The 13,005-nt window shown below is 45.1% G+C and overlaps 1 protein-coding gene across 1 annotated transcript in view; it reads left to right on the plus strand.

Moving 5' to 3' along the window:
- The first annotated feature begins 2,859 nt into the window (after window positions 1–2,859).
- Window positions 2,860–13,005, plus strand: part of irs2b (insulin receptor substrate 2b) — a 14,298-nt gene continuing 4,152 nt past the window's right edge. Inside the window, exons 1-2 of the mRNA XM_005747179.1 lie at window positions 2,860–2,883; window positions 4,342–7,960. Of these exons, the coding sequence (XP_005747236.1) occupies window positions 4,654–7,960 (3,307 nt within the window). The 5' untranslated portion in view covers window positions 2,860–2,883; window positions 4,342–4,653. The remainder of the gene's footprint in view (window positions 2,884–4,341; window positions 7,961–13,005) is intronic.

Below are 13,005 nucleotides of genomic sequence, written 5' to 3' on the forward strand. Positions count from 1 at the left end.
TCCTCCTTCTGTCACAATCACTGGTTTCCCCTGTTCTGACTGAGGCAGACAGACTCATGTATCATTGTCATTTATATCTAAACAGCGACTCCTGATAATGTATAATTATGACAAATAACTGATGATGACATTGCATCTGTTTAATCAAAGCTAAACACAGCTGAGTTTTAGATGGCAGGCCGTGTGTGGCCACAAGAGTAATTTGCCGGGGGACGTGGTGCTCGTTAATAAATATGTTGCCTATGTGTCTCCGGCCTACATAAACATATTATCACTGGTTTCTCTTCTACTCACATATGCATGCTAGAGCTGCGTATGCGCGATATGGCTTCTGCCCTTTCTAATTAGCATAATGAATAAATACCAGTGTCAGTGACCTGTGAAATGAGAAAAACCCTTGTCATTTCTGAGTATCTGCACAACTGAGGTTTAAAATGAAGTCATAACAATGTGTTGAGATAGGGCACGGATCGTGGCAAAGAGGGAAATTTTCACTCTGCCGTGGAGCGCCACGGTTCTTCATCAAACATGCACAAGCAACATTACACAACACAAGTGGCACATTGATTTCAATATAGCAATCTAGAACTCGAGCGCCACTCTACACATCCATGCATACCCTGTGTCCAACTTGCAGACTGATAATAACAGATAGAACAAGTCCATACCGATGAATTGGCCCACTGAGGTAATCAAAACAGTAATCACTTTTGCCGTAGCTCAATAACACAAAGATTTCCATCAGCGCACGTCATCCTTCCTACGGGTCAGCCTGCCTCAGATCAATCCCCGCAAAAATTAAGAACAAGAGAAATTTCAATTTTACTGAAATTGCTGTATTGATTAGAGAATTGAGTAAATTACTGGTGACAACATGAGACTGAGTGCAGCAATCTATACGATGCGCACCCGAGAGGAGAAAAAACAGCTTCCGTTATCATTTCTTGTTAAAAGCATTGGGTTTAAGAAATTAAAGGATCAGTCGAGAATGATGTTTGTAATTAAAAGAAAGGGCAAGTTACCCAAGCTCGACAAGCTAAGAAAGTGATGACCAAGAGTGTTATTTTATTTTATTTTTAGATATTTTTTTAATTTTTCAGTCATTTAAAGGGCTTTTCTGACCTCGTTATGGTAAATATAGTGGCCCCTTCCCCTGTCGCAAACACACCTTTCTCATTTGATGGGCAACATATACCACAGAGGTCTTTCAGTTCGTGTCATGTTGCAAAAGAGACTTATGAACAAATGCTAACTGATGCAGCAAGATAAAATTCACCTCAGGAGAAAGCCACGTGAAATATGACTTTCTAATTGTTATAAAACTTGAATAAGAAGTAGATCTATTCACTGTCTCATGAAAAATAGATTAGCAGATGAGTCTCAGTCGCACGAGTTGGAGCAAAGCTCAAAGTATTCAGTGGCTCACACAACAACTCATGACAAGAAAACTAACAAAACTAAAACCAAAGAACTGTCCTTTACTATGAACAATAAATGACATCAGGATTATATTCAGACCACAAACATCAAAACAACACCGCCACAACAATATGAGCCAGACACTCCGGGCTTTGACTGTCATCTGTTTTGCCTTTTGACAAATAAGATGAAGCAAAGACCGGGTGAGGAGTGTGTGTGTGTGTGATGTTTAATAAACAGTGTGTGTTTGTACTGTTCATTTGATCAGCTCTTATGTAGCAGTGACTGGAGTATGACTGATCCTAATCTTTACCCCCTCCTCTCCCTCTCCCCCGATCCCTCTCCAGCGCTTGCCCTTAATCCTATCTCGTCATTTCGGTTATTGTAATCTACTTTATGAAAGCTTATGAAACTAATCGTTGCACATGGTGACAGTGCTGTGGGTGACTGAGACATTATGAGCTTCTTACTCAGCAAGGGGGCCAAGCGAAGCTGTTTGTATTTGAAGGCGAGCTGAAAGAGTCTAAATGAGATTAGGTCCTCAAAGGCAGTGGCTTCTGAGTGAACTCAGACAATCTATTAGACTTATACTCTATAAACTAGACTGTATTATGTCAGTCTTTATTTAACCTCTTGCTGTTGCTTGCTCACTGTTTACACGAGGCAAGGAATATATATCCAGAGGAGAAAGAACCACTCTGCTTGGAGAGTCACGACCTTTTCCATGCCTAAATAAATAAAACTATAAAGATGCAATAGGTCCATTGCAGGAGACGATGAGAGGGCCCATTTAAAGCTTTGTAAATCTGATTGGGTTGGCCCTTTAATTAACTTGTAAATTAATGCACCGTGCTGTGTAAATTGGAAGGTGATAAATATTCATGTAGTTACCTAAGGAAAAAGGGCAAGGACATACCACAGACATCACCAGATTGAGTTTGTGAGCAGCATGCTCGGTAAACACCCCTATTGGTATTTTACAGACAGCTAATTTGCATTTCTTATGCTTCATGGGTTTTGCAAAAAAAAAAAAGAGTCACTCTGTGCCCCTGTAGTCACTTCATACCATCCCCACTCGGCTTCTGTTTATCTTTCCAATGTCAGGTCAAGCTATTATACAAGGAAAGCTGTCCTGCACTTGAAACACTTCTGAGACTCGATTCATAATTTATCTGAGATTTAAGCAACAGTAAATACTGTAAATGTTACTCAAATTGGCCGTGAAAAGTGTCCATTTGTGTGTGGAGTGTGTGAAAGTTCAGAACCAAGTGTGTGTCTGTCATGTAGGAAACCTAATATCAAGAGCCAGGGAACCCTCCTTATCCAACTGGGAGATATTTGAGCCTAGGACGTTCAGACACTGGACGCTGTTACATCTATTTATATCTATGTCTTCATAGCTGAGGTAAACACAGTTTAGAGTTCAGATAATGAAAGGAACTGCACGGAACACGCACGTTAAAGGTAATTTGAAGGACAGATCACTTGATTTGGCTGCCTGATTGGAATCTTCTCCTCATGGCAGCAGTAAAATAATTTATCCTGTTGGCATAATTGACCTCTGCAGGGCACGGTAATTGACCTTGCCGCTAAGGAGAGGGTGTTGCTGAGCCAGCACTGTGGGATTTGCAGGAAAACGGGAGTATTAACATGAGGTGGGGGGGTAGATTTCAATAAGTCATCATCGTGGGATGTGCAGCTATTCAAAAGTGTTACTACAGTGTCACTTTTTACTGTGTTGGCCCAGGATACATAGCTGTCAGAACACACTGTACCTTCTCTTGGCAGCATGACGTTCCTGCTGGACGAGAAAAGAGGAGTTTCAGTCCCACAGGATGTCAAAAAGAGAATACTGGCTATCCGCAGCAAACTCAGATCACCATCCCGCCACGGTACCCAGTTTGCTCCCGCGTTTTATCATTACGCACATTACCAGCCGCTGACGCATTGAGATCAGGAGAATTTTTTGCGTCATCATGACTGCTGTGTTATATGACCATATATGGGGTACTTTTAGTTTCGTGTACAAGGAGTACTTTTAAGATTTTGTACGCTATAACCTCCTATCGCCTTAGATATTTTGGGCATATGTTCACCCCAGAATAACTGTTTTCACACCGCCACGCTCTGTTTCTGAATGGGTTAAGACAAACACAGAGATGAAGCAGTAAAAAACCCACCAAAAAACAAACAAAAAAATTGTAACTGAGCAGCTCTGGCAAACATGAATAAATCAGCAAGCGACCTCATTATGCAATAAAACACACTGCATTCTGTGCGCTCTTGTCATTTCTTGTACTAGTTATTCCGCGCGAACAATTGGGTGCTTTCGCTTAAGAGTAAAAAAGGGGAAGAGGACGGGGGAGAATATCCCGCTTACACTGTGAATGCAGGCTTTTCTGGCTGAACGGCTCATGGGGAATATTAAATTCATGTGCCAGAGCTGCAGAGTCGACCAGGTGATGCTTGTTTACCAGTTGGAGAACACTGGAACGACTCCCTCTAGAGTTTAAATATGGTCAAAGTGTAGTGAGAGAAAAAACAAACACCCATGGTAAGAAAATTTCCGACAGTGAAACAATACCTGTAAATTATACGTGTATGAAACCAGTTACGCGTCATATATTCGGTCTGTGCATATAACGGATCTATACTCAGGTTATATTTTTCATAATCCACCCCGTAACGCCTTAAATGACGCAAATGATGGTTTTCTGAATCGGGGACATCTCGTTTGAGTAGTTGGGACCGGGCTATATCCTGCTAAAAAAAACGTACACTGAAGCCAAACGAAGGATCATAGGAATAGGGATGCTATAAATAAAGCTACAGTCCTAACTGACTACACGCAAATGAGTCGGAAGAGGGCAGTGATAGTAGGAGGGATCTCTCGCTCTCACTCTCTTTCCTTTCTCACTCCAGCATTCATCCCTTTTCCACCAATAAACCCAATGAGCTGAGTGCGCACCGCCCACTGTTGGTGAGTGCGTATTTTTTTCGTCTCCTTTCCCTTCTTTTTTTTAAAACCGGAGCTGAATGTGTAGATCGTCACATGTTGTTTCACCCTCTTCGGCCCGGACACCAGCAGACATGTGTTATTTATCGCTCGGCTGTGGGAGAAGACGAATTAACGTGAAACCGGCTCTGGAAGTAGAGGATTAAAAGAAAGCGAGTCGTTTCTTTTACAACTAAAGGGAACGGAAGCATTGTGTCTGATAAGAGGAGGACGCGAGAATGGCGAGTCCGCCGAACACCGGTGATCAGTCGTTATTGGCCAGTAACGCAAACAGCGGCATCAAGAAATGCGGATATCTGAAAAAGCAGAAACACGGACATAAGCGCTTTTTTGTTCTAAAGGAGCCGAGCGAAGGTTTCCCTGCCCGGTTGGAATACTACGAGAGCGAGAAGAAATGGAAAAACAAATCGGCCCCGAAGAGAGTCATCCCTCTGGACTGCTGTCTCAATATCAGCAAGAGAGCGGACGCAAAATACAAATATCTTATTGCTCTTTATACCAAGGATGAGTATTTTGCTTTGGCGACGGAAAACGAGCAGGAACAGGAGAGCTGGTACCGGGTGCTGACGGATTTAATGGCAGAGGGGAAAGTATATGACGGCTCGGCGTCTAACTCTGCGTCCTCGCTGGTTGGCTACGACGAGTCGAGCTACGGTGTAATAACGCCGGTGACCGCCGCCTACAAGGAGGTATGGCAAGTAAATCTAAAATCTAAAGGTCTCGGACAGAGTCGAAATTTAACAGGGGTGTACAGGCTGTGTCTCTCCAGCCGGACTATCAGCTTCGTTAAGCTTAACTCTGATGTTGCCTCAGTCACCTTGCAGCTGATGAATATCCGGAGGTGCGGCCACTCTGACAGCTTTTTCTTCATAGAGGTTGGCCGATCTGCATCCACGGGTCCGGGGGAGCTGTGGATGCAGGCGGATGACTCTGTGGTGGCTCAAAACATTCACGAAACTATCTTGGAGGCCATGAAAGCCATGAAGGAGCTGTCGGAATTCCGCCCGCGCAGCAAAAGCCAGTCCTCTGGTACAAACCCCATCTCTGTACCCTCGCGGAGGCACCTGAATAATCTACCCCCGAGGCAGACCGGGCTTCCCCGGCGGTCGCGTACTGACAGCATGGCTGCGACCTCTCCTGTGAGCAAATGCTCCTCGTGTCGATTACGCACTGCGAGCGAGGGCGACGGCACCATGGCACGCACTATGTCAGTCACCGGGAGCCCCCTTAGTCCAGGGGTCCACAGGACCCTGCTGAGCAGATCTCATACCATTACTGCACGCCCTTCTCTGACGTTTGAATCTTCCACCCTCCAGCATAGTAAGTCCATGTCTATGCCTCTGTCTCCTTCTCCACCTGTGACCACTGCTTGTCCAAGCCATGCATCTTCCTGCCAAGACAGCGGTGCCCCTCGCCCCTCTAGCTGCAGTGCATCCTTCTCAGGCTCTCCCAGTGATGCTGGCTTTATATCATGTGAGGAATTTGGCTCTAGCCCTGCGGAGGCACGAGACCTCAGGTTACCGCTTACTCTCCGCAGCAACACTCCAGAGTCCCTCAAAGCAGACACCCCCCCATCCCGGGATGGCAGTGAGCTTGATGGCTACATGGTAATGGAGCGTCAGAACCAGAATGGTTACCGGTGGTTACCAGAATTTGACAAGGTGTATCGAAAGCGCACATACTCCCTCACCACCCCCCGTCAACCGAGGGGTCCCCCCCAAGTATCTTCAGCCTCCCTGGATGAGTATACGCTTATGAGGGCAACATACACCAGTGGAAGTCAGTCTTCTCGCAGGTGTCACACCGCGTCTCCTAAAGGGATAAGTCTGGAGGATTACAGAGATGTTCAGATTGCTTCAAATGGTCACCAAGGCGACAGTGGCTATATGCCCATGATGCCTGGTGTGGCTCCTCTCACACCCGGGTCTAAGGATGACCCCTACATGCCCATGAGCCCTATGTGTGTATCTGCTCCAAAGCAAATAATCAACCCTTGTACAAAACCCTCCTCAATGGGGCTGGCCACGCGCATACACTCCCCCGGGGGTGTTTCTCTGGAGGACAGTGGGTACATGCCCATGTGGTGTGCAACCAAGATGTCAGTGGACAGCAACGATGGGAAGCTCGCCAATGGAGAATACCTGAATATGTCTCCTGTTGACACACAGGTGTCTTTTACACCCCCAGATTATATTCTCAGTCCTACAGGAGATCCCAGCCTCCCGCCAAGCCACAGGCAGCCTTATTCTTGCAGTTCTCTACCAAGATCACTTAAAGGACATTTGCAGCGCAGTGGGTCCACTGACACAGATCAGTATGTGGTGATGAGTTTACAGAGACAACGGATAGAAGAGGAATCCAACTACTGTCCTATCTCTTCAGGAAACTCTGCAACCAATGGCACTGTGGCAAGACCAGCCACTCCATCTTCTACTCCATCTCCTCTCAGAGTGGCTTGGATAGATGGAGGTCTGGTACACCGGAGTAGAGTCTGTCGGCCTACTCGCTTGGCTTTGGAATCCCTCAAAACACTACCATGCATGAGTGAGCACCCTCTTCCTTCAGAGCCACGCAGCCCCGGAGAATACATTAACATAGACTTTAGCAGTGTTAACCACAACACAACCACAGAGTCAAAGAGCCCTGAGTCCTCTGTAACCGCAGAGACGGGATCCCGGTCACTCTCAGGCTATGCTAATATTGATGTCAGCTCCACGGTTCAGCAGGTATCACACCAAACTAACTGTACAGACACAGCTGAACTGTTGACATGCCATAGTCTAGTTACCGCTCAGCAGGAAACACAGGGAGTTGAAGAGGAGGAGGTGGAGGAAGATAAAAGCACAGAGGGACAGGAAAAGGAGAGGGGTGTTCCACAGCAAGGAAGCCTTAAGTGTCAGCCTGGTCCAGTCAGTGACGACTACACTGAGATGACCTTTAGTCCTTCTGACCCTTTACCTGCTCTATGCACAACTCCCCGCCCGACCAGCCCTACTGCTTGTGTCCAGAGACTCAGCCTTGAGAGCAGCATAGTAGATGTGATGCCCCCTGTGCCCGTGGACTCTTTTCTCAAGGGAGGTCCTTCATTATCTGTTACAGTTGTAGATCCACACAGGGGGGCCAAAGTTATCCGGGCCGACCCTCACGGACGTCGTCGTCACAGTTCTGAGACCTTCTCTTCCACAACCACTGTCACACCCGTGTGCCCATCCTTTGCCAACGACACTAAACGGCACAGCTCTGCCTCTGTGGAGAACGTATCTCGCACAGTTCGTAGCTCTGAAGGACTCGGTGAGGAGTACAGCAGTCCCATGTGCAGGGAAACGTCAGCTGGCTATCAAAATGGACTTAACTACATTGCCTTAAACTTGATGGAGGGAAACCTTGGGGGATGCCGGTTAGGGGGCTGTGATGAACTCCTGAGGTTCAAGACAGCTTGTGGCTGCAAGGGGGGGCTGAATGGTTTCAACTCTAGCCCCTATGCCAGCCTGGGATTTAAGGAGACTGCTGCTGCTGCTGTGAAAGGTGAGCATTGTCACACATGTCCCACACACTCATTCATTCAGTGCATTTTCATTCATGAAGGGAGTGGCGTCAGGGTTGGAGTAGGATAGAGATCCGCCTCAGGGCAACTGTGTACTCTGCAGAGATAGGCCACACGTAATGTTGTTTGCAACACTTCTGGGCTCGTTTTCAGTCCCAAAGTTGATGATAATTACCTCTAGAGAACAAAAACAGCCTCAGTGGTTTGTCTGCAGGAGCGTCTGTGTGTCTGCCCCTTGCTGTCAGTTTGTCCTTTCCACTGCGAGTTAAAAAGCTGACACTTTATTTTTCTTGAAAGCTCTTTTGTGGCCATACAATCGTGACTGACCATCACTGCAATATCCGAGATAACAGCCTACAGATTTATGTAATCCGGTGTAGTAAACTACAGTAGCTTAGAGAAGCAAACTAGTTGTCAAGATTGCTATTGGGTGTAGGCTGTAATGTTTAGACAGGATTAGTCACCTACTTGTCACACCCAGGACACGCTGACAAATCTCGAGGCTGTGATGTTGATCCTGTTTTTAAAACTGCTTTTATTTTCTCTCAAATAAAAGCCCTGAATTAGACAGTTGAATGAAAGCGGTGCGGCATGCTGAATAACAAATGCATTCTGTGGAACATGTTGCCTCCTTGTCTTCCTCCCCTCCACACATCCCAGAGGATGCAAACTCCCCTTTATTAAAAAGTAATCTTTGTGCATCATCGCATTTTTTTGAAACGGTTTTATTTTAAAAACTTATGGTTATCTGCCTTCACGTTTGCTGTTCCGTTTATGTGAATGGTCTGTCCTGGTTTCCTCTCAGTGACGCAGTTTTGCACCGCGTCAGTGTTTCAAAAAAACATCTGATCTGATTCAGTGACGCATGCAGCGCTACACATGATGCCTCTATGGAAGCTGTTCGAAGGCGGCAAAGAGCACTCGCTATTGGTAAATCTGAAACGGTGTGTTACACAGACCTCAGAGAACAAAATTAATAAGCAGCAAAATCCCTGAGACTCGAAGGGGAAGAGTTGTTATCAAAATATTACCTTTCACCTCATTTTCTTTCCTCTTTCTGCTGCATCAGGGGCTTTTCATCCATCTGTAAATGCCAAGGATTATTTACACGGATGGATGACATGGCAGGGACATGTCAGAAGTTGCTGTTGTTTCTATAGAAAATACAAAGTGTTAAGATCATAGTGACTCAGGAGTCAGTGTTCCTGATGGTGAAATACAAGAGTTTAATTGCTGTTTGCAGTTTCACAACTAAGTTGTCTCTTTGTCTCAGCTGGCTCCCCTGCTGTGAGAGCGCAGCCAGTGTGGAGCTCGGTGCAAGTCATCGGGTTCCCCAGAAAAACAAGTGAGTCAGTTGTTTATCAATTGTCAGGTACTGGGTTTCAGGACTGGAATGTGGGCAGTGTGCAAAGGTTGCTGGGAGAGGTGAACGCTCACTTGTTTTTCTAACCTGCTGGGATGAAATCGGGAGGGGAGGGGTTCTTTTTTTCACTATGAGCAACTTAACAAATTGTCAAATGAGCTGGTGGTTTTGTTGTTTGTTTCTTTTTCTTTCTTTTTTTACACAGGAGACTTGTCTGAACACATGTGACTTGTGTGCACCTGAGGCACGCACAGGTATCCGTGAGAATTCGCTGTGATCTGTACATTTATGGGATTTATGGAATTTTTTTTTTTAACCCGTGGTGCAAGGCTAGAAGAGCAGGGGTGGAGGAAGGAGGGAGGTGAAAGAACAATGGTGATGGATGGTTGACTTGTTTTGTTTTTCATGTATAACAAAATGGACTATTGAGCTGCTGGCAGAAGGCAGAGAGTGGGTGAGAAGGAAGAATGGAAGAAAAATGCTGAATGACAGAAAGATCAGTGCCTTCCCAACAAGCAGCCGCTGGCCTTTGCTTCGGTAACTTTAGTACATGTGGCTACAACAGCGAGGAAAGTTGTTGGTACTCGCATCCAAATACATAGCATTCCGATACGAGAGGAAAAATAGGGCCCGTCTGTTTACTACAAGATGGCAGGCTATACCACATTCTCACCTTATCACTGAGTGAACCATAGTTTGCATTCCCAGTTGTATATCACACTGTCACAGGTAGATTACGAAATCACCTGTCCTCATTTGGCACTGTGGTGTCAAGGGGAAGCTGAGCGGAGGGAGGGCGTTATAAAAATGCTTGACTTTCTGTATGAAAATCCTAAAGTATGGCTCAGTTGAGTTTGTGTATTTTAAGCGTTAGAGAGGGAGCGAGAGAGAGAGAATGGGGTGGTAGTGGCGCAGTGTGGTGCGTGGCTTTCAGTGCAAGCTTTGGACTAGTGTCAGCTTCTTGAACTTTGGGCTAGTTTTTGTGAGTGGGGGATGTTACCACTGGAGCATTACCGCTAATCTAAAGAAAAAGAGAGGCACGTGCACTCCTTTTACAGCTTTTTTTATTTTTGGCTCGTCCTCATATCTACTTTTAGAGTATCTACACTGCCACTTATCATATCACTATAAAAGCCGTCTTCTTTTCCCTAACCTGTCCTCATTTATCGAGTGCTCGTCTCTCTGACTGTAAGCAGTCTTGCATGAATGCAGACAGCAGAGAAAGATTCATGCTTTCCATTTGTGGGCCCAGACCCCCCTGCAACCCCCCGAAATACAGACACACGCATTTTGACTTTGTGTGCCTCTCCCATGTGCGTACACACACACACAGGCGTCAGCAGATGGTGGAGGGGTTGGGTGTGGGTGTGGGGTCAGGGGGTTTGCACCTGCCTCGCCAAGCAGTGCTCACTGGTTATCTGGCCCTTCAGAGGAGAGTGACAATACGCTAATGACTGGCCGCCATCTGCTACGACAGCTACGGGAGAAGGTTGTGGGCGTGGCCAAGCACTCTCAAGGAGCTACCACCCCCCCCCCCCCCCCCCCCCCACCTCATCCAATGCATCCCTCCCCCAACCCAAACCCCTTCTTCCTCTCTTCAAGCATTGTTTTTCTTTTCAGTAATCATGTGACACCCCACGCCACACACCTTCTCCATATTGGGGCGTTCACTGGCCTTTTGTTTTTCCTGTTGTTTTGCGACCTCAGTGGGCCGTGTCTGATTGCTGAAGGCCATAAAGGATTACCTAACAATGCACTAAAAAAATTAGCTAATCATGTCTGAGTAGAGCAGCTGACAAGACACTTTACTTCTCTTGCTGCTCGGGAGAAATCCATTACATAAATACTGCAGTTTTTTACGACTTTTATGGCTTTTTTTTGTTAATTCCAGTGCATTTAAAAGATGTCATGTGTGGCTCTGGGAAACAGCGGTGACTGTTTTCACTATGAGAAAGAGGAGTTAGTCATAAAAATAATAAACAGTTATAGCCTTAGGACTATGTTATGTTTATGAGCTGGTGGAAAAGTATGACATCTTCATGTCTGACATTTTTTTTTTGTTGTTGATAAAATTAATTGTGAATCATCATATACATAAAGAATTTCCTGTAGAAAGTGCACAGAGAATACCTTTACTCGGGTTTTTGGCTCCACGCAGCATTTTGAGGAACCCACAGTCTCTGTCCTCACCTGTCCTGTACACCCCTCCCATCTCCTCCCCACGCACATACGCACACAGACACACATGCACAGTGCTCCAGGCTGTCTGATACATAACTCTTTGAGCAAACTAGGGCGGGATGTTCTAGCGCTAGATGAAAACAAAGTTAACCTCCCGTATCCTCAGTTTAGCTTGGAGGTAAGAAGGATTACATTCACGTCAGGATTAAGCATTGTTTAGTAGCTTGTGTGTTTTTTTTTTTGCTTTTTGTTTTTAAATGCAGAGGAAGAGACAGATCCTCTGTGACTGTGAGTGGACATTTTATGGTAATTATACCCACAAGGCACATTAAGTGAGTTTAGTCTTGGCTGCTAGCTAATTATACCTTTTTTTCCCCCCGTCATAAGCAGACCGGCTACTCATGAACCCTTTCCCAACTTTCTGACCTCCCCACTTGGTTTGTTAATGCTCCTCTGTAGAGCTGATAGTCGTACCATTAGTTTCGTTATATTCAGTGGCTTAATTATATAAGCTTTTTTTTCTGGTGCTTTTATAAAGGAGTAGTTGAAATAATTCACAAATACGCAGTTTCATATTCTCACAATTATTATTATTATTATTATTATTATTATTATTATTATTATTAATATTATTATTAATATTATTATTAATATTATTATTATATTCGAGCTAACCGTAAACTGAATGGTTTTGCATTTTTGACATGCTAAGCAAAACATCCAAATGTGTCAGCGGAGCTTAGGGAAACTGATTTGCTTTGGTGGTTTTTTTTCCCCTCCACCTTTTTTTGTAGACCAAATGATTTACTGAGGAACTAATTGCCGGATTAATCAATAATCCACGTGAACTGCTGCAAGTGGATAATGTGACACGATGAGGAATGCCAAAGCTCTGTATGCAATAGTGAGTCAGCTGGATTGCCGAGTTGTGCAGCATTGTTTTTCTTTTTGTTGTTGTTTAGCTGGTCAGACAAAGGTGTGGGAGGTCAGAGGTGAAGTCAGTCAGTCAGTGTTTGTTCACTGAAGATTAGAGAGGAGGTAGTGGGGCAGGAATGTAAACAGAGCAGATCTGAGCCTGCTGATCTCTCCTTGTTTGTCTGTAGGTTCGTTTCCAGTCTACCCCACAATAAAAGCAAAAACAGTTTGCAGTCCACTTCCTTTCTATTGAATGTTGCTCAGAGTTGCAGTTTGGAGTAGTTCCCTTTAAAGCCTGTTCATTTATCTCATTGACAACATCAAGCTACTCAAGTCTGTGGTGGTTACAGACAGAGTAACTTGTTTACTCTGACTCTGAAGCTCTAGAGAGGAGGCTGCTAATACATGCCTGTGTGTATGTGTGTGTGTGTCTTATTCCTGAATGGAGCATAGCTAAATTTAGCCTGTGAGAACTAAATAAATAATGAACAGAGCCCAAGTCTATGTGTGTGTGTGTGTGTGTGTGTGTGTGTGTGTGTGTGTGTGTGTGTGTGTGTGTGTGTGTGT

The sequence above is a fragment of the Pundamilia nyererei genome, unplaced genomic scaffold (assembly GCF_000239375.1).
Source record: "Pundamilia nyererei isolate P.nyererei 1_Seehausen unplaced genomic scaffold, PunNye1.0 scaffold00190, whole genome shotgun sequence".
Classification (NCBI taxonomy): domain Eukaryota; kingdom Metazoa; phylum Chordata; class Actinopteri; order Cichliformes; family Cichlidae; genus Pundamilia; species Pundamilia nyererei.